Below are 23159 nucleotides of genomic sequence, written 5' to 3'. Positions count from 1 at the left end.
TCATTTCATTAAAAAATGTAGTACCATATAACAGTGGTAAATAATTACATACATATCAAAAATATTTTCTTACCGAATAATTTGATGCAGTTTTCACTCGTTAAATAAAAGAAAATTTTCCCCGATTCAATGAATAGATTTTTCACCTATGTCAGAAAAGTAGTTCCACAAAATGGCGTCTCGGAAAAGTAGTTCCACAAAATGGCGTCTCTCTAATCGAGGACACCGCGCAGGGTCAAAGGATCGTTTATAGAAAAAAAAAAAAGAAAAAAAAAAAGAAAAAAAATATATATATATATATATATATATATATATATATATATATATATATATATATATATTTTATTATATATATATATATATTATATATATATATATATATATATATATATATATATATATATATATATATATATATAATATATATATATATATATATATATATATATATATATATATATATATATATATATAAATAATATATATATATATAAAACATCAAAATAAAGGTCGTAATCTGTACTTTAAGAATATATAACCGTTTTTGCTGTAGCTGGTCGGGAAGCGCAAATATTTTGGGCTGACTTTTGGAACTAATTTCTCAGCGTAGGGTTATCAAGTGAAAAAGTTTGCACCAGTGGCGGCAGGTGCTAAAAAATGTTGGGGGTATCATTACTGCTAAGATATGAAATTGAAAAAGTCAGGGGTTACAGCATGCAATAAATCTAGTATGAATCAGTGAATCTAAGTTCAATGTGGTTTTATTATCAATAATGAAATAATGACGGTAATCATCAGACTGCTGCTGAATTTGCAAATTGGCTAGATCTGCTCCAAGCTTCTTTATTATTTTATTTTCTTCATCCGAATACCTTGTGAAAGGGTATTTTTGTAAAGATTATAACCAAATTTCCTTTCATCTCCAGTTATTTCGCTTGCTTCCACATTAACCAGTACCTGCCCGTTAACTGACCATCTACTGAGCAGTAATGAGACTCGCTGAGAATGGTCCAATCACATGAGGCCAAATAATATAAAGACGATATTGATTCGCTGACAATGAAAGTAGGCGGTTCCGGGGTGCAGCGTGTAAGCCAATTAGAGCTCAGGTTTAAGTCACATGCTTTTCTAAAGATTACGTAACCACATACACACTCGTTTGGCCGGCGCCCCCCGCGCGCGCGCGCGCGCACACACACACACACACACACAAATGAGCGAAATACAGTTTTGATTTTTTTTTTTTATTTTAAGTAAATGATAATATGATTAACAGAGGAATAGTACGACAAAATGATTTTATTTCGTTACTGAAATATATAATTATTGTTAACGGGTTAAAGTAGCTTTCTTCTCTGGCTAACTAACGCCAAATGTATGATATTTGATACATGAGTTCCTGAGACCTCTGCACCACCTGCATTATCAATACTTTCCTCAAAAACCTGTAGTATACAATCTGACACTTGTCTTCTGCCCCTAGTTGATTTTCCCATGCTCTGCAGTCAATAGCAGGCTTTAGAATGTCATTTCCAAAATGCCTGCCTTCATGGATTGACTTGCTAGTTTTTTGTAGGGACATCTTTGTTCATTTTGAAAAAGTTACGGTAAAATACTGATGCTCATGCTGATACTGATTTTTTAATATAAATATGTACTTTACTGAAGCAACTAATAATGAATTCATATTTCATACAGAATGTTATAGTAAAATCGTGTTGAATATATGTTTATCAAATATAATACAGCAGGTATATAAGGTAATTTACCTTAGACATCACTGTATTGCATTTCATGACGCAATCTTTATTATTCCTGCCAAAAAAATGTCTTTATCATTTATTAAACTAATTAAATATTAAAGTGTCATCTTAAAATAATTTTTAATCAAGCCCAACCTAATGGACTTGAACTATTTATGTGATTTTTTTTATATGCTACCTAATGTTGTATCTTGCTAATAATTGTCTTATGTTGTCATAAATTTTCAGTAACACAATTAAATGATTATCATAATCTACTTCTTATATTTACCAATTCAGAGAAGAAATTCAGAATACATAAACAGTGTTGTTTGTGTATTTTCAGATGTCAAAAAAGTACAGTGATGAAGATGTCATCAGCATTCTTATGGATGGCAATTCAAGTGACAGAGTAGTTAGGAGAAGATGAGGATGATGAGGAGTGGTCTCCAAATGTAAAGCTTAGAGAGGAAAGCTCAGACAGTAGTGATGAAGACTTTGCAGATGATGGTGTCAATCAGACCAGTGCAGAGAGAGAGAGGGTCCATCAGTGTTAGATGAAAGTGTAGACCAGATGAGGACAGAGGGCTCAATGACACAGGACAAAATAACTTCTTTTTTTTTTTGCTTTTCACAAGGTGAAATATAAAAGTAATTAAAAGGTTTGAAACATTTCAAATACAATAATCAGTCTTTGTTTTTGTTGTAAAATAAACATTGTTGTGGTCAGTAAATTGCCATAAATGCCCGGTGTTTCAAATATGATACAAAAAAAAAATCACATTTGTAAATTGTAATCAATTTTTATTATTATTATTATTATTATTATTATTATTATTATTATTTTGTTTAAAGACCCAGTAAACACTTCGTTTTCCAAAAAATAGAATTTTCTGTCAATTATTTTATATGTCAGGCTTTTCAGGGTTAAGGGGGCGGCGCCCCAGCACCCCTTATTGACCGGCCTCCACTGGTTTGCACCTACAGAAACTGTGTTTATTCACACATTTCGTGAATGTCACTTTATTAATCAATCCAAAGTATTTAGCCTTTTACCTCAAAACACACACAATACACAGGATGTTGCAAAATAATGGCATTGGTAATTACACAGGCAGATGGTCAGTTTAACAAAGAGCATTTTGTTTTTGATATATCAGATTAAAGGGAATTTTTTTTAGCTTTCTAAACAATATATTCGCATTCAATTGGAAGCACAAAGAATAATTTAATAGCAATTTTGACTGACCTGAGCCTGTGGACCTGGTGGTGCAGGACACTGATTAAGAGTCTGGGTTGATACAGAGATAAGACTGTGCTGCAGAAACCACCTCTAAATATTCTATCTAGTAAACATGCTCATTTTGAGTACAACACTGTCAGAGCAACCAGACCTGGCCTGCAGACTGATGGCATCATCACGAATGAAGTGGAACGATGGGCAACCCCAAAAGAACCTGCGTGTGTTGGAGAACCGGTTAGAGAAAGCACAACTGAAATGTCAGTAGACCGAACACATCATAGGGAGCTACCAAAAACTACAGGAGCACCTGCAGGAGGAGAGTCTGACATGAACACAGGCACAGAAATGCACACATAAGCAAGTTGCCTTACTTCTGCCATGTATTAAACTTTATTTGCAGTAATATCATATTGTAATGGATTTCAAGTCAACAAAATTAAAATAGTATTACAATATCTATATATTTATATCTGTATATTTAAGCATATTTACAAAGAGAGGAGGTTTTCTCTTTTTTTAATTGAGGCTAAAATGCAGGTTGGTCCTTATTGTAAAATTTTCACAATTCCCTGGCTTTAAATTATTTTGCTATTTTTAATTAGGGTTAAACAAATCTGTGGAAATAACTTTAATCTTCTGACATGTCTAATATGGTGAAATGAAGGTGTCTAATTTACTAGACTAGTTACTAGTTAATTTTAATTAACAATTAGTCAAATTTAACAGTGTGGACATTAAACAGGACAATTATTAATAAATATTGAATAAAAAGTCAATTTCAGACTAAATCAGTATGGTTATATACACCAGTCAGCCATAAAATTATGACCACCTGACTAGTATTGTGTTGGTCCCCCTTTTAATGCCAAAACAGCCCTGACTCATCGAGGCATGGACTCCACTAGATCCCTGAAGGTGTGCTGTGGTACCTGGCACCAAGATATTAGCAGCAGATCCTTTAAGTCCTGTAAGTTGCGAGGTGGGGCCTTCATGGATCAGACTTGTTTGTCCAGCACATGCCACAGATACTCGATTGGAGTGAGATCTGGGGAATTTGGAGGCCAAGTCAACACCTCAAACTTGTTGTTGTGTGACAGGGTCATGGCCAGCCAAGGCTCATTGATGCACGTTGGGAGCGGAGGTTGGCCCGTGTGATCCGATCCAACAGACGAGCTACTGTTGCTCAAACTGCTGAAGAAGTTAACGCCGGTTCTGATAGAAAGGTATCAGAATACACAGTGCATCGCAGTTTCTTGCCACAGCACACCTTCAGGGATCTAGCGGAGTCCATGCCTCCACAGGTCAGGGCTGTTTTGGTATTAAAAGGGGGACCAACACAATATTAGGCAGGTGGTCATAATTTTATGCTTGTTCAGTTTATATGTGTGTGTGTGGGTGTGTGTGTACACATATACACCTTTATGTACATGTAATTTAAAATACTTCAGTGTATATTTTAGAGTTAAGGGCCTGTTCTAATTACAGCCACATTGCTAGATCTTAAGCTGTCAGTATTCAGTATAGCGGCAAAGGAAAAAGCCCTTAGAGTTGGTTGACATAAAGAAGAAACCTCATAAGAAACCAGACTCAAAGGGAAGACAGAATTGTCTAGGGTGACTGGCTGCATAGTGAGATTTTAACTCATTTCTCGTCTATAAATGTATATTATACAGTCAAACAGTATGAAGTGTGAAGCATGATGAAGGGCTGGTCAGCATGATCAGTCCTTATGGTACAAACCTACAGGGTCCAGTTGAGATTATTCATGAATCAAGTGTGAAATTTGGACATTGATTGTTTTTTAGGAATTTTTTGTTTGTTTTTAAAGAAATTTTTAGAGTTGTCTTGTTGAAGCATGCACAGCAGCAGAAAGTGAGTCATAAGCGAAGAAACTCCACTCAGACGTTGGACATCAGGACGAATCAGACAGATGCAGAGGGTGATTATAGTCTGTCTTATATCCTGTATATAACACATTGTATATTTTGAGGTTGTGGATTGAGGTGGACGGTGTGGATCCTTTAATTATTTATTTTTAAGTTAGGTGTGAAATATAATTGTGACGCTTCCCCTCCAGACCACCAAAGGGCAACCCGGCACATATATATCGAACTATATTTCTGTTGTGTTTTTGTTTACGTTGCCATGTGCCTTTGTTTTGTTTCCTGTCCTGTTTCCGAAAGTTGTTTACATATCAATCAGAAGTCACTAAATCTAATTACAATTGAATTCTAACATATCATCAGGAACACTGAGGTTTAAACCCCTGATGCATAACATTTACATGCTCAAGTGGCCACTGTCAATCAAAGTGTGGATCATGTAGTGGAAACTGAATATTTTATTAATAATAATGCAGGATAAGGTTTAATCGCTGTCCCTGAAAATCTGCACAGAACTAACTAGCAATCATCCTCACAAACTAGAATAACTCAATAACTCATCAGCTATCATGTATAGATTATATCAAATATAATAAATGGTGGTCAATACATATGGACTTTACACTTCTGTTTCATTTACCATTTTTTGGGTTACGTTTATAAATAGCTTCATCTACTATTTTGGTTGATGTGAATAGGAAATAGCATCAGATTCAAAATCTGCTCCAGAAATGCACACATAAGCAAGTTACTTCAGCCATGTATTAAACTTTATTTGCAGTAATAATGTAATGTAATGGATTTTAAGTCAATATTTACAATTCCCTGACTTTAAATTATTTTGCTATTTTTAATTAGGGTTAAACAAATCAATGGGAAAAAAATAAATCTAATATGGTGAAATGAAGGTGTCTAATTTACTGGAGTTTAACAAGTAGTCATATTTAACAGTGTGGACATTAAACAGGACAATTAATAATGAATATTTGATAAAAGGTCGTTTTCAGACTAAATCAATATGGTTATATAAAAGTGAATGCAGACATGCTGACGGTAAACAGCGTTATAGCGCCCTCTGGTGAGTAACTCTCTACACAGGACTGCACGCGCATTCATACTTATTTAAGAAAATGAATATGAAAATAAAACGTCTTAAACTTTTCAATCTGAAAGACCCAATACAAACAAACAAACTGGGGAATCTATACTTCATTATACCATCAGCATGCATTGTCCTCCACTACTCTACTGTTTGAGCAACAATAACGCTATGCTGTGATGCTTATGATGGTGTAATGATACACTTGTCCAGTTCATTAAAATACTCTTTAGCATAATAACAGGAAGTGACACGATACTACAACAGATAAACCGTACGACACTGACCAATCAGATGAAACTAAATGACGTAGGATTTAGAATCCGAATCCGAATCAGTGACGCAGTCAAACAGTGAGAGAGTAAACCTCAGTCTACTAAGATACACAGAGAGAATGGACGCGTATTTCAACGCAGAGAAAATGAGATCTCCGATTCATGACCAGATCTCAGAGATACAGAGAAAAATCCAGCTGTTGGAGAGAGACAGGAGCTTGCAGTATGAGAGTTCAAAGTCTTTAATAGAGAAGAATAGAGAGAAGATCCTGCAGCTCAGACGGGAGAATAAACTCATACACAGGAAACTGGCCAAGGCACTCGCTGCAGATGAGCAGGTCATCAGGGAGGCTTTTCAAGCCCACAGATCAGAGATGGGTGCCTACAGGAAGATGTCCGGGAGGGCTGCAGTGGAGGTTTTGGATCAGAAAGTGTGTGATAAAGTGAAAAAGCTGAACGCAATGAAACACATGACGAACACACAGCGCCACCGCCTGGAAGAACTGAACGCCGAGTACAAAAGTGTGATAGCAACCAGTCCTGGCCTGCTGACTGATGGGGTCACCATGAATAAAGTGGACTTCGCTGATGAGCAATCCCAAAAGAACCTGTGCGTGTTGGAGACCCAGCTAGAGAAAGCACAACTGAAATGTCAGGAGACCGAACACATCATAAGGAGCTACCAAAACCTAAAGGAGCACGTGCAGGAGGAGAATCAGACGTTCCAGTCTCAGATGGATGACTTGGAGTGTGAGGTTAATCAACAGAAACAGGAGCTCAGATACCTGCAGGAAATGTACAAAAACGTACATGAGGCCAAACGTCAAGCCAAGGAGGAGCTGCAGAGTCAGAAGTTGATTATGTGCGATGAGAAGAGAAAGCAAGAGATTGTCCTGAACAGCTACAAAAAATACATAGAGGAACAAAAAGCACAAAGTGACAGGGCAGAACGCAGAGCACAGATGATTGCTCTGAACACAGGTAAGCTGAGCAGTGAAGCCCAGCGCTGTGGACCAGTAGAGGGAGAGGAGAATAAAACCTTCTCCAGCATGAAGGAGGCTTTCAATCGCATCAAAGGAGCTATGGGAGTCACTGACACACAGAAGTTGGTGGACAGGTTTGGTTCTCAGTGCAACACTCTCGCACTCCTGGAAAAGATGAAGTTGCAGAATGAGCATGAACTTCAGCAACTGAAGGAGGAGAGAGACGCAATACACACTCAGTACCAGGACCTGAAATACTCAGCTGGAGATACCGAACTGATACCTGACCTAACCGATGGAAGGATGGTATTGTCTCAGCTAGAGAAGGAACAACAGAAACTCACACACACAATGAAGTGTGTGGAAATCCTTGTGGAACTTCTGTGTTACAGGCTAAAGCACATCACACTGCAGGATGCTACCCTGCAGCCAGAGTGTGTGTCTCCTGTGTGTGTGTTAAATCTGTTTCAGGTGGCGAAGCTGAAACTGATGCAGCTGCAGGACGAACTACAGGGACATGATATACCCGCAGTGATGAAGGAGATAGAGGAGCTCCGTGCCAGCACTGAGAGGAACCGTTCTGACTCTAGCACCAGCAGCACACTCCTAGATAATCAGATAGCCGACCTGTACAAAGAAGAGTACGACGGTGAGGATGATGATGATGATGATGAAGTCGTCACTCGGATGTCCCTTAAACAGCAGTCGCAGTTCATCATCGACTCAAGGAAGAACAATAAACATGAATAAAATAAAATAATCCTTAATAAAAAAGAAAGAAAACATTTTGTTTTTAATTCCTAGTATTTTGTGTTCTTTTCTTTTAGTTATTCAATTCTGTGATTAGTCAAATTTAACAGTGTGGATATTAAACAAGACCATTAATAATGAACATGATAAAAGGTCAATATCAGACAAAATCAATATGGTTATATAAATGTATATGCAGACATGCTGATGATGAACATTATTATATCCTACACAGGACTGCAAGTTATTAAAAATAACTAACTAAAATACGCACAGTTAATTACTAAATTACTTTGTGATCATCGGCTGACAAGGAGAAGCACATTTCTATTTCCTGCCATAAGTGTCGTTGAATCTTGACAGGAGATAATCCAGCGATTTCACTGGAGGATATTTGTTTGAGCCATCACAACACGTAATGATGGCATCATCATCCGGCTGCACAAAGAACACCAACGACTGCCTTGCACTTGAGTCACACACAGGAGGTAGTAGAACTCTGTGGACCTGAAACAGGGTCGTGTAACATTAAATATAAGATTAATGATGTAAGGTTAGTAGAAAACAAGGCTTTACTGTGAAAGAATGGCCATGTTTACAACAGACACAAACACGTCACTGGTCCACCTCTGCATCATATCTGCAATGTTGATCAGCACTGTTCCAGGGATACTTGGAGCTGAGATAAACTCACCTTTGCGATTTAATACCTAAAGGAGAAACACATGGCAAAATAAATGAAATGTACTTCACTATAGACAAAGGCATGAATCTACTGCAAAGAACTGTTTAAGATCCAACAGTTTACTTAAAGGTACAGTTTGTAATGTTTCAAAGTGTTTTCAGATTAACGACAACAATGATAATAATAATAATAATAATAATAATAATAATAATAATAGGAAATGGTGTATCATGGTTCTGTTTTCTGGTCCTGAAATTAGATCCACCCCTATTCACAACAGCTCATCATATGACCTTGCACAGTTTTAACAGACTGAGCAGGAAAAATTATAATATTCATTATTATAGCAGCAGACAGCTCAAAAAATAAAATGTACCATGTCTGTTTTGGTGAAGAAATTGGGATCATACCATGATCCCAGGAGCTGTTACATATACTGTAACTCATATGTCTAGTTCGCTGTAAAATCAGTCTTACCTGCAGGCCTTCCTGTTGGCTCTGGAAGACTAGAGTGATGCTGCCATAGTCTGAGTGCTCACCACAGCGGATCTGATCTATCTTCACACTCTCAGTCTTCACCGGAGCGTAATACAGAGAGCGCAGGGTCGTGCCATTATTATCACCTTATTATTGATAGGAATATTTGTCACTCAATAGGTAGGGGTTTGAGTTAGCAAACATTTTTGTTCATGAACAAGATTCACTTGTGTCAGTGGATTCAATGGGTCAGGTTTGGAGTTAGGAAATATTTCAGTCCTGATCTTTCCTGTATTTCAGTGTGTTGGGATCCGGCAAGTGAATCTTTCTGTCATAACAGAGACTCACTCCAATCATGTTCAGGTCAGTGAGTTAGTGAATTTTTATTTAAGGATAGAGATCAGCTCACGTGTCATTCAGCAGGTCAGTTTTGATTTGTCGTATCTTTCAGTCATGGCCGTCATTTACACTTTGTTTACACAGTGAGTTAGCGTGTGTCCTATGTTGCCCAATTCCAAGTGAATTCTAAGTTCAGTGCATGTAACATTGATCTGTGACTGTTTTTTACAAACAAAAAGCAACACAAAAATGTCTAGGCCTAAACTAAGAGCCATGACCCTCAGTACACGGAGAGCCAGCTCCTTACAGCGAAGGAAAAAGTCGACTTTGATATCACGAAAGCCATCACAACCATCGGAGGGCCATTTCTAAGCAAGGTGAAGAACATAGCAATTAGAGTCCTTCTTAATATCTCCAATTTTATATCACTAGCTATTGCAGTGGTGTTTAAAATAATTACAATATCAGGATGCAGATAGATGGATGGATGGATGGATAGATAGATACTTTATTCATCCCAAAGGGAAATACACAGTTTCTAGTAGTATCCACAAACAGGGGTAATAGATAAAATAGGAAGGAATATAACAAAAATACTAAAATACCCAAATTAGGGTACAAAATAACAAAAAAACAAAATGTTTCCAAATATAGCAGAATATAGCAATATAACAAAATATAGGAGAAAAATACTACAATACCCAAATTACGGTCAAAAATATAACAAAATATATATCAAATAACAAAATATAAGATATAGCAGAATATAACAATATAACAAAATATAGCAGAAAAATACTAAATACAGAGATTTAGGAATAACTATGGAGAATGAGATGAAAAACAAGATAAGTAATGTGCAAAAACAAGTGTTTAAGGTTACAGACCTAGTTGATGTGCAAAAACTGCATGTTTATGAGTCCTGTGCAAATCTCAGTTTATTGAGAGTTCTGTATAAACCGGAGTGTATTATGTGTAGTGTGTTTTATTGTACAGTCCAGTACAGAGAGAAGAGTAGTGTCAGCACTGACTCCTCCCACCCCGTGTTGAATTAAAGAGTCGCATGGCATGGGGGATGAACGACCCCCTCATTCTGTCAGTGGAGCAGGGCAGTGACAGCAACCTGTCACTGAAGCTGCTTCTCTGTCTGGAGATGATGCTGTACAGTGGATGCAGTGGATTGTCCATGATGGACAGGAGCCTGCTCAGCGCCCTCCTCTCTGCCACTGATGTCAGGCTGTCAAGTTCTGAGCCTACGGTCGAGCTCGCCTTCCTCACCAGCTTGTCCAGACGTGAGGCGTCCTTCTTCTTTATGCTGCCTCCCCAGCACACTGCCGCATAGAAGAGGGCACTCGCCACAACAGTCTGATAGAACATCTGCAGTAGCTTTTTGCAGATGTTAAAGGAAGCCAGCCTTCTTAGGAAGTACAGCCGGCTCGGTCCTTTCCTACACAGAGCGTGTGTGTTGGCAGTCCAGTCCATTCTTTCATCCAGCTGTACTCCAAGGTACTTGTAGGTCTTGACAAACTCCACACAGTCCCCGTTGATAGTAACAGGCTCAGGTTGAGGCCTGGGCCTCCTAAAGTCCAACACCATCTCCCTGGTCTTTGTAGTGTTGAGGTGCAGATGGTTAATGTCACACCATGCACCGAAGTCCTGTATCAGTTGTCTGTACTCTTCCTCCTGTCCCTTCCTGATACAGCCAACGATAGCAGTATCGTCCGGAAACTTTTGCACGTGGCAGAGCTCTGAGCTATACTGAAAGTCTGAGGTGTAGATGGTGAACAGGACCAGAGAGAGAACAGTCCCTTGTGGTGCCCCAGTACTGCTGACCACAGTGTCAGATCTGCAATCCCCCAGTCTCACGTACTGAGGTCTGCCGGTCAGGTAGTCTGTGATCCACACGATCAGGTGTGAGCTTACTTGCTGTGAAATCTTTCTTAACTGCAGGCCTGCCTGTTGGCTCTGGAAGACTAGACTGATGCTGCCACAGTCTGAGTGCTCACCACAGCGGATCTGATCTTTCTTCACACTCTCAGTCTTCACCGGAGCGTAATACAGAGAGCTCAGGGGGCTGCCATTATTATCACCTTATTACTGACAGGAATATTTGTCACTCAGTAGATCAGGGTTTGGGATTGTAAATCTTTGAGTCATTGCAGAGAGACATTTCACCGAGTCTGTATTTAAACATTTTTATTCATGACTGAGATTCACTTGTGTCAGTACATTCAGTGGGTCAGGGTCAGAGTTAGCTAATCTTTCAGTCCTGACCAGGATCCTGATCATTCCTTGGTTTTTTTAATGTGTTGTTGTTCGGGCAATTGAATCTTTTTGTCATAACGGAAATTCACAATCATGGTCAGGTTAGTGAATGAGTTAGTGAATTCTTAGATCATGGCAGAGATCGACACGTGTTATTCAGCAGGTCAGTTTTAAGATAGCGTATCTTTCAGTCATGACCGTCATTTACACTTCAGTCACACAGCAGGTCAGCGTGTGTCCTATGTTGTCCTATTCTAAGTGAATTCTGACAGTTCGGTGCATGCAACAGTAGTCTTCGTCTGTTTTTTTCTAAACAACACGAAAATGTGTGTGTGTGTGTTCAGCTTATCTCCAATATGGCAGTGTGAATTGAGAAAAAACTCTGAATTCAGATCTAAACTGAGAGCCATGACCGTCAGTACACAGAGAGACAGCTCCTTACAGCGTAGGGAAAAAGTCGACTTTGATATCACGAAAGCCATCACAACCATCGGAGGGCCATTTCTAAGCAAGGAGAAGATCATAATTAAAGTCATTCATAATATCTTCAATTTTATATCACTAGCTGTTGCAGTGGTGTTTAAAATAATTACAATGTCAGGGTGCAGGGATGTAGTATTAAAGGCCTCCTTCAAGTCACCTGGATGTCGAGGATTTAAACTGTGGACAGTAAAATGAATTTACACTTTAAATACTCAAATATTTCCAAGCTGGGTGTCTTTATATAAATGACAGAAGAGTCAGCTACCTTTCTGTTTCTGAGGACACCCAACCGTGATTGCCGTTATTTGCGTAACTGCCCCTACTGAAGGGCTTTTTCTGTTCTTCAGGAAGCAGGAAGAATTTCTTAGAAATGTCCATGACACGATCCACCTAAAACAGACAAGAGATTTTCTGCAAACACTTTAAAACAAACCCAATCTGCAATGTCTTTTTAATTTCTCAAACTGAGGAAAACGTGAGATCAAATGGAAATACACACCTCTTTTTGATCTATTCCAGTGTTTTTGAGATACACAAACCCCACTTCAGTGAAGGCCTTTCGAATTTCTTTGCCTAACTCTTGCAAGTTCTTGTCAGTGACATCGCTGGTACCAAGTTTGTAGACATCGAAGAGAAACACAGGTATGAATGTCATTGTCCTAAAAAAAAATATATATACATATATATATATATATATATATATATATATATATATATATATATATATATATATATATATATATATACATATATATATATAGAGATAGATAGATAGATAGATAGATAGATATGCTTTTTATAAATTAAATGCCAGATGTATGTTGATCAATTGCATATGTTTGTTTAGAAAGAATTTTGCGAGTAGCCAAAAAAATACATGAAAAATGTAATTATTATATGTGCAAATGTAAGTGAAGCCTTTTATTTAGTAGCTTGTGGTACCTCTATTTGCAGCCATTCCTTCAACCAAACGTCTTCTCTAACCACTGACCAGTCTCTCACATCTGTCTTTGAGGATTTCTGCCCACTCCTCCTTGCAGAAGCCAGTTGAGAGAGGTCGGAAGGACATCGGGCACGTACCGCCCACTTCAGGTCTAGCCACAACATTTCAGTTGGATTGAGATCCAGACTCTGACTAGGCCAATCAAGAGTGTGAAACTTCTTTCTTTTAAGTCATTCTTTGATGGATTTGCTTGAATGCTTAGGGTCCTTGTCTTGTTGCATCACCCACTTTCAGCCCAGCTTCACCTCTCTGACTGATGGCAGGAGATTCTCTTCAAGAATTTGTTGATAGGTCTGAGAATTCAAGTTTCACTGAATAATATGGAGTCGCCCAGAGGCAGAAAAGCAGCCCCAGACCTTCACATTTCCACCACCATGCTTCACTGTTGGGAGGAGTTTCTTTTCCGGGAATTCAGTGTTGGCTTTTCTCCAAACATGGCAGCTTTGATTATGACCAAATAAATCTATTTTGGACTCATCTGTCCGAAGAATGGACTTCCAAAAGGCCTCTGGTTTGAAACGGGCAGCTGTGTTCTTTTTTGAGAGCAGAGGCTTCTTTCTAGCAACCCTCCCATAAATGTCATGTCTGTTCAATTTTCATCGGATTGTAGATGCATGTACGTTTACCCCAGATGGGGCCAGAGAGGTCTGCAACTCTCTAAAGGTGATCTGTGGGTTGGCCATTACCTCATTTGTTATTTTTCTGGTGCTTCTTGATGATAGTTTTGATGGGTGTCCACTTCTAGGCGGAGTTGTGGTCATTCCCTCCATTTGCAGATGATATGTCTTACAGTGAATGGATGGAGTTGGAATCTCTTGGAGATGGTCTTATAGCCTTTCCCAGACTGATGGGCTGTCACCACCTTCTTCCTGATGTCCTCGGATATCTCCTTTCCTCTTGGCATTGTTTGACTCCTTGGCACTACAGTGGTGTGGTTGGTTTCCTCTCGATTTTAATCGGTGTTGCCCAACCACTTTCCTAAGAATGTCTAATTTGATTGGTCTGCTTAACTGATCAATTAAGAACCCAAATGTTTTTCACGTGAATCTGTTACCCACTTGACTTTACCAATGCAGCTCAGGCTTCACTTACTTTTGCACATACAATAATTCAATCTTTCATGTAATTATTTGGCTACTCGCAAAATTCCCTCTAAACAAACATATGCAATTGATCAACATACATCTGACATTTAATTTATAAAAAGCAGGTGATGATAAAAAAAAAGAAAATCAAAATAAAACAATAGAAAAGTCTGAACAGATTATAAATTATAAATAATTTTTTATAGCTGAAATCTTCAATAAATCTGGTAATTAATGCATATTTTCAGTAAAATCATGATGGAATATAGTTATATATTTGGCATCATAGTTTCAGAGTTACAGTGAGTATACATCAAGTAAATTATATGAAAAGACTCTATGCACGACTACTTCCGCATTTCGTCTCTATCATTTCAATGAGAGCTATGAGCATGGCATTTTACACTCGCTGCTTGCAAGAACTTCCACGGATTACAGTCAACGATGTCAGTCGAATTGTAAGATTAGCATCGGTCAATCCTTCAATTAAAAAGGAGAAGGGCTTCAAATTGTATGTTTCGAGTTATATCGATCACTTTGAAGGCACGTATTCTCAAGCTAACAAGCTAATGTTAGCTAGTATCGTTTGTGACAGTGCATACTCTAATCGTCAGTGTTTTGTGTTCTGTTTACTTACCCTTTTTAAAATCTTCTGTTTTATAGTTTCAATAATGTTATGTTAATACGATATGTATGAACATTTAAAGCTATAAATGTCATTTTTTCAGTTTCTGAAAAGGATCAGGCGACAGGAGAGGTCAGCGTGAGGGCGACTTGTTTCAGATCTATGAGGAAGACAGAGAAACCACAAAGTTGTATCAAAGTTATAAATATTTACATGTTCACATGAACACTATCAAAGCTATTTATATTTACAGGTTTACTGAAACGCTGTATCAAAGCTATTTATTTACAGACACATTATTAAAAATGTTTAGAATTAATCAACATATTTACATTATTTACAAATAAATGTAAATGAATCCATCCCCTACAGCAAGTGTCCTGTCTAGTCTTTAGTCCTTTGATTAAAGATCACAGAATTAAACCTTGAGGATGTTTCACATAACAGGACACAGAAATACATAGACGCTGCACCTTCACGCTGAAGGCACTTAAAGCTTCTTGAACTCATTAATAAAACATAATATACTAAAATGTTATGTTAACACAGTTAATATATAAATAAAATAATTGTTTGTAATAGCTATTACCACAGCTTGCTATCGGAGAAGGCTAAACCTAGCGGAAATACGTAGGCAGTGGGTCGTCCATAGAGTCCATTAGCATTACTAAAATCTTTATTAATTAAAATCTTCATAATTATTCTGGGATCATGCCAGAGGCAAGAAGAATTTCTGGCTTTACTTTTATCACTGTAATCAATGTTTTGTCTTTAATTTGCTATAAAACACAATCTGGAAAATATTAAGTTGTCAAAAAACGCGCACCTGCTACAATCATGACCTACGATTTTCATTTCATTAAAAAATGTAGTACCATATAACAGTGGTAAATAATTACATACATATCAAAAATATTTTCTTACCGAATAATTTGATGCAGTTTTCACTCGTTAAATAAAAGAAAATTTTCCCCGATTCAATGAATAGATTTTTCACCTATGTCAGAAAAGTAGTTCCACAAAATGGCGTCTCGGAAAAGTAGTTCCACAAAATGGCGTCTCTCTAATCGAGGACACCGCGCAGGGTCAAAGGATCGTTTATAGAAAAAAAAAAAAAAAAAAAAAAAAATATATATATATATTTATATATATATATATATATATATATATATATATATATTTTATTATATATATATATTATATATATTATATATATATTATATATAATATATATATATAATATATTATATATATATATAATATATATTATATATATATATAATATATATAAATATATATATATATATATATATATAAATTAATAATATATATATTTATAAAACATCAAAATAAAGGTCGTAATCTGTACTTTAAGAATATATAACCGTTTTTGCTGTAGCTGGTCGGGAAGCGCAAATATTTTGGGCTGACTTTTGGAACTAATTTCTCAGCGTAGGGTTATCAAGTGAAAAAGTTTGCACCAGTGGCGGCAGGTGCTAAAAAATGTTGGGGGTATCATTACTGCTAAGATATGAAATTGAAAAAGTCAGGGGTTACAGCATGCAATAAATCTAGTATGAATCAGTGAATCTAAGTTCAATGTGGATTTATTATCAATAATGAAATAATGACGGTAATCATCAGACTGCTGCTGAATTTGCAAATTGGCTAGATCTGCTCCAAGCTTCTTTATTATTTTATTTTCTTCATCCGAATACCTTGTGAAAGGGTATTTTTGTAAAGATTATAACCAAATTTCCTTTCATCTCCAGTTATTTCGCTTGCTTCCACATTAACCAGTACCTGCCCGTTAACTGACCATCTACTGAGCAGTAATGAGACTCGCTGAGAATGGTCCAATCACATGAGGCCAAATAATATAAAGACGATATTGATTCGCTGACAATGAAAGTAGGCGGTTCCGGGGTGCAGCGTGTAAGCCAATTAGAGCTCAGGTTTAAGTCACATGCTTTTCTAAAGATTACGTAACCACATACACACTCGTTTGGCCGGCGCCCCCCGCGCGCGCGCACACACACACACACACACACACACACACACAAATGAGCGAAATACAGTTTTGATTTTTTTTTTTTATTTTAAGTAAATGATAATATGATTAACAGAGGAATAGTACGACAAAATGATTTTATTTCGTTACTGAAATATATAATTATTGTTAACGGGTTAAAGTAGCTTTCTTCTCTGGCTAACTAACGCCAAATGTATGATATTTGATACATGAGTTCCTGAGACCTCTGCACCACCTGCATTATCAATACTTTCCTCAAAAACCTGTAGTATACAATCTGACACTTGTCTTCTGCCCCTAGTTGATTTTCCCATGCTCTGCAGTCAATAGCAGGCTTTAGAATGTCATTTCCAAAATGCCTGCCTTCATGGATTGACTTGCTAGTTTTTTGTAGGGACATCTTTGTTCATTTTGAAAAAGTTACGGTAAAATACTGATGCTCATGCTGATACTGATTTTTTAATATAAATATGTACTTTACTGAAGCAACTAATAATGAATTCATATTTCATACAGAATGTTATAGTAAAATCGTGTTGAATATATGTTTATCAAATATAATACAGCAGGTATATAAGGTAATTTACCTTAGACATCACTGTATTGCATTTCATGACGCAATCTTTATTATTCCTGCCAAAAAAATGTCTTTATCATTTATTAAACTAATTAAATATTAAAGTGTCATCTTAAAATAATTTTTAATCAAGCCCAACCTAATGGACTTGAACTATTTATGTGATTTTTTTTATATGCTACCTAATGTTGTATCTTGCTAATAATTGTCTTATGTTGTCATAAATTTTCAGTAACACAATTAAATGATTATCATAATCTACTTCTTATATTTACCAATTCAGAGAAGAAATTCAGAATACATAAACAGTGTTGTTTGTGTATTTCCAGATGTCAAAAAAGTACAGTGATGAAGATGTCATCAGCATTCTTATGGATGGCAATTCAAGTGACAGAGTAGTTAGGAGAAGATGAGGATGATGAGGAGTGGTCTCCAAATGTAAAGCTTAGAGAGGAAAGCTCAGACAGTAGTGATGAAGAAGACTTTGCAGATGATGGTGTCAATCAGACCAGTGCAGAGAGAGAGAGGGTCCATCAGTGTTAGATGAAAGTGTAGACCAGATGAGGACAGAGGGCTCAATGACACAGGACAAAATAACTTCTTTTTTTTTTTGCTTTTCACAAGGTGAAATATAAAAGTAATTAAAAGGTTTGAAACATTTCAAATACAATAATCAGTCTTTGTTTTTGTTGTAAAATAAACATTGTTGTGGTCAGTAAATTGCCATAAATGCCCGGTGTTTCAAATATGATACAAAAAAAAATCACATTTGTAAATTGTAATCAATTTTTATTATTATTATTATTATTATTATTATTATTATTATTATTATTATTATTATTATTATTATTATTTTGTTTAAAGACCCAGTAAACACTTCGTTTTCCAAAAAATAGAATTTTCTGTCAATTATTTTATATGTCAGGCTTTTCAGGGTTAAGGGGGCGGCGCCCCAGCACCCCTTATTGACCGGCCTCCACTGGTTTGCACCTACAGAAACTGTGTTTATTCACACATTTCGTGAATGTCACTTTATTAAGTGACATGTCACTTTATTAAGTTACATTCATATCTTCTGACATGTCTAATATGGTGAAATGAAGGTGTCTAATTTACTAGACTAGTTACTAGTTAATTTTAATTAACAATTAGTCAAATTTAACAGTGTGGACATTAAACAGGACAATTATTAATAAATATTGAATAAAAAGTCAATTTCAGACTAAATCAGTATGGTTATATACACCAGTCAGCCATAAAATTATGACCACCTGACTAGTATTGTGTTGGTCCCCCTTTTAATGCCAAAACAGCCCTGACTCATCGAGGCATGGACTCCACTAGATCCCTGAAGGTGTGCTGTGGTACCTGGCACCAAGATATTAGCAGCAGATCCTTTAAGTCCTGTAAGTTGCGAGGTGGGGCCTTCATGGATCAGACTTGTTTGTCCAGCACATGCCACAGATACTCGATTGGAGTGAGATCTGGGGAATTTGGAGGCCAAGTCAACACCTCAAACTTGTTGTTGTGTGACAGGGTCATGGCCAGCCAAGGCTCATTGATGCACGTTGGGAGCGGAGGTTGGCCCGTGTGATCCGATCCAACAGACGAGCTACTGTTGCTCAAACTGCTGAAGAAGTTAACGCCGGTTCTGATAGAAAGGTATCAGAATACACAGTGCATCGCAGTTTCTTGCCACAGCACACCTTCAGGGATCTAGCGGAGTCCATGCCTCCACAGGTCAGGGCTGTTTTGGTATTAAAAGGGGGACCAACACAATATTAGGCAGGTGGTCATAATTTTATGCTTGTTCAGTTTATATGTGTGTGTGTGGGTGTGTGTGTACACATATACACCTTTATGTACATGTAATTTAAAATACTTCAGTGTATATTTTAGAGTTAAGGGCCTGTTCTAATTACAGCCACATTGCTAGATCTTAAGCTGTCAGTATTCAGTATAGCGGCAAAGGAAAAAGCCCTTAGAGTTGGTTGACATAAAGAAGAAACCTCATAAGAAACCAGACTCAAAGGGAAGACAGAATTGTCTAGGGTGACTGGCTGCATAGTGAGATTTTAACTCATTTCTCGTCTATAAATGTATATTATACAGTCAAACAGTATGAAGTGTGAAGCATGATGAAGGGCTGGTCAGCATGATCAGTCCTTATGGTACAAACCTACAGGGTCCAGTTGAGATTATTCATGAATCAAGTGTGAAATTTGGACATTGATTGTTTTTTAGGAATTTTTTTGTTTGTTTTTAAAGAAACTTTTAGAGTTGTCTTGTTGAAGCATGCACAGCAGCAGAAAGTGAGTCATAAGCGAAGAAACTCCACTCAGACGTTGGACATCAGGACGAATCAGACAGATGCAGAGGGTGATTATAGTCTGTCTTATATCCTGTATATAACACATTGTATATTTTGAGGTTGTGGATTGAGGTGGACGGTGTGGATCCTTTAATTATTTATTTTTAAGTTAGGTGTGAAATATAATTGTGACGCTTCCCCTCCAGACCACCAAAGGGCAACCCTGCACATATATATCGAACTATATTTCTGTTGTGTTTTTGTTTACATTGCCATGTGCCTTTGTTTTGTTTCCTGTCCTGTTTCCGAAAGTTGTTTACATATCAATCAGAAGTCACTAAATCTAATTACAATTGAATTCTAACATATCATCAGGAACACTGAGGTTTAAACCCCTGATGCATAACATTTACATGCTCAAGTGGCCACTGTCAATCAAAGTGTGGATCATGTAGTGGAAACTGAATATTTTATTAATAATAATGCAGGATAAGGTTTAATCGCTGTCCCTGAAAATCTGCACAGAACTAACTAGCAATCATCCTCACAAACTAGAATAACTCAATAACTCATCAGCTATCATGTATAGATTATATCAAATATAATAAATGGTGGTCAATACATATGGACTTTATACTTCTGTTTCATTTACCATTTTTTGGGTTACGTTTATAAATAGCTTCATCTACTATTTTGGTTGATGTGAATAGGAAATAGCATCAGATTCAAAATCTGCTCCAGAAATGCACACATAAGCAAGTTACTTCAGCCATGTATTAAACTTTATTTGCAGTAATAATGTAATGTAATGGATTTTAAGTCAATATTTACAATTCCCTGACTTTAAATTATTTTGCTATTTTTAATTAGGGTTAAACAAATCAATGGGAAAAAAATAAATCTAATATGGTGAAATGAAGGTGTCTAATTTACTGGAGTTTAACAAGTAGTCATATTTAACAGTGTGGACATTAAACAGGACAATTAATAATGAATATTTGATAAAAGGTCGTTTTCAGACTAAATCAATATGGTTATATAAAAGTGAATGCAGACATGCTGACGGTAAACAGCGTTATAGCGCCCTCTGGTGAGTAACTCTCTACACAGGACTGCACGCGCATTCATACTTATTTAAGAAAATGAATATGAAAATAAAACGTCTTAAACTTTTCAATCTGAAAGACCCAATACAAACAAACAAACTGGGGAATCTATACTTCATTATACCATCAGCATGCATTGTCCTCCACTACTCTACTGTTTGAGCAACAATAACGCTATGCTGTGATGCTTATGATGGTGTAATGATACACTTGTCCAGTTCATTAAAATACTCTTTAGCATAATAACAGGAAGTGACACGATACTACAACAGATAAACCGTACGACACTGACCAATCAGATGAAACTAAATGACGTAGGATTTAGAATCCGAATCCGAATCAGTGACGCAGTCAAACAGTGAGAGTAAACGTCAGTCTACTAAGATACACAGAGAGAATGGACGCGTATTTCAACGCAGAGAAAATGAGATCTCCGATTCATGACCAGATCTCAGAGATACAGAGAAAAATCCAGCTGTTGGAGAGAGACAGGAGCTTGCAGTATGAGAGTTCAAAGTCTTTAATAGAGAAGAATAGAGAGAAGATCCTGCAGCTCAGACGGGAGAATAAACTCATACACAGGAAACTGGCCAAGGCACTCGCTGCAGATGAGCAGGTCATCAGGGAGGCTTTTCAAGCCCACAGATCAGAGATGGGTGCCTACAGGAAGATGTCCGGGAGGGCTGCAGTGGAGGTTTTGGATCAGAAAGTGTGTGATAAAGTGAAAAAGCTGAACGCAATGAAACACATGACGAACACACAGCGCCACCGCCTGGAAGAACTGAACGCCGAGTACAAAAGTGTGATAGCAACCAGTCCTGGCCTGCTGACTGATGGGGTCACCATGAATAAAGTGGACTTCGCTGATGAGCAATCCCAAAAGAACCTGCGCGTGTTGGAGACCCAGCTAGAGAAAGCACAACTGAAATGTCAGGAGACCAAACACATCATAAGGAGCTACCAAAACCTAAAGGAGCACGTGCAGGAGGAGAATCAGACGTTCCAGTCTCAGATGGATGACTTGGAGTGTGAGGTTAATCAACAGAAACAGGAGCTCAGATACCTGCAGGAAATGTACAAAAACGTACATGAGGCCAAACGTCAAGCCAAGGAGGAGCTGCAGAGTCAGAAGTTGATTATGTGCGATGAGAAGAGAAAGCAAGAGATTGTCCTGAACAGCTACAAAAAATACATAGAGGAACAAAAAGCACAAAGTGACAGGGCAGAACGCAGAGCACAGATGATTGCTCTGAACACAGGTAAGCTGAGCAGTGAAGCCCAGCGCTGTGGACCAGTAGAGGGAGAGGAGAATAAAACCTTCTCCAGCATGAAGGAGGCTTTCAATCGCATCAAAGGAGCTATGGGAGTCACTGACACACAGAAGTTGGTGGACAGGTTTGGTTCTCAGTGCAGCACTCTCGCACTCCTGGAAAAGATGAAGTTGCAGAATGAGCATGAACTTCAGCAACTGAAGGAGGAGAGAGACGCAATACACACTCAGTACCAGGACCTGAAATACTCAGTTGGAGATACCGAACTGATACCTGACCTAACCGATGGAAGGATGGTATTGTCTCAGCTAGAGAAGGAACAACAGAAACTCACACACACAATGAAGTGTGTGGAAATCCTTGTGGAACTTCTGTGTTACAGGCTAAAGCACATCACACTGCAGGATGCTACTCTGCAGCCAGAGTGTGTGTCTCCTGTGTGTGTGTTAAATCTGTTTCAGGTGGCGAAGCTGAAACTGATGCAGCTGCAGGACGAACTACAGGGACATGATATACCCGCAGTGATGAAGGAGATAGAGGAGCTCCGTGCCAGCACTGAGAGGAACCGTTCTGACTCTAGCACCAGCAGCACACTCCTAGATAATCAGATAGCCGACCTGTACAAAGAAGAGTACGACGGTGAGGATGATGATGATGATGATGAAGTCGTCACTCGGATGTCCCTTAAACAGCAGTCGCAGTTCATCATCGACTCAAGGAAGAACAATAAACATGAATAAAATAAAATAATCCTTAATAAAAAAGAAAGAAAACATTTTGTTTTTAATTCCTAGTATTTTGTGTTCTTTTCTTTTAGTTATTCAATTCTGTGATTAGTCAAATTTAACAGTGTGGATATTAAACAAGACCATTAATAATGAACATGATAAAAGGTCAATATCAGACAAAATCAATATGGTTATAT

At 37.5% G+C, this 23159-nt stretch overlaps 3 protein-coding genes across 3 annotated transcripts; 2 read left to right on the top strand and 1 right to left on the bottom strand.

The window, feature by feature from the left end:
- Nucleotides 1–6220: 6220 nt before the first annotated feature.
- LOC131370672 (outer dynein arm-docking complex subunit 3-like) lies at nt 6221–7976 on the top strand. Its single transcript, XM_058418070.1, has one exon. The coding sequence runs from the start codon at nt 6362–6364 to the stop codon at nt 7973–7975; it is 1614 nt and encodes a 537-aa protein (XP_058274053.1). The 5' UTR covers nt 6221–6361; the 3' UTR covers nt 7976.
- Nucleotides 7977–8302: 326 nt separating this feature from the next.
- Nucleotides 8303–12879, bottom strand: LOC131370686 (uncharacterized). Its single transcript, XM_058418093.1, is given in 7 exon segments — nt 8303–8482; nt 8575–8685; nt 9138–9309; nt 9720–9844; nt 12335–12401; nt 12490–12614; nt 12724–12879. Coding segments are annotated over 7 exon segments (936 nt in total).
- A 7750-nt stretch (nt 12880–20629) lies between these two features.
- On the top strand, nt 20630–22975 carry LOC131370670 (outer dynein arm-docking complex subunit 3-like). Its single transcript, XM_058418068.1, has one exon. It carries the CDS (start codon nt 21361–21363, stop codon nt 22972–22974), a length of 1614 nt encoding a protein of 537 aa, XP_058274051.1. The 5' UTR covers nt 20630–21360; the 3' UTR covers nt 22975.
- Nucleotides 22976–23159: the final 184 nt, after the last annotated feature.

This window comes from Hemibagrus wyckioides, linkage group LG20, assembly GCF_019097595.1.
Source record: "Hemibagrus wyckioides isolate EC202008001 linkage group LG20, SWU_Hwy_1.0, whole genome shotgun sequence".
Classification (NCBI taxonomy): Eukaryota; Metazoa; Chordata; class Actinopteri; order Siluriformes; family Bagridae; genus Hemibagrus; species Hemibagrus wyckioides.
Note: the sequence above shows the minus strand (reverse complement) of the source record. Positions and strands in the feature narration are given on the sequence as shown.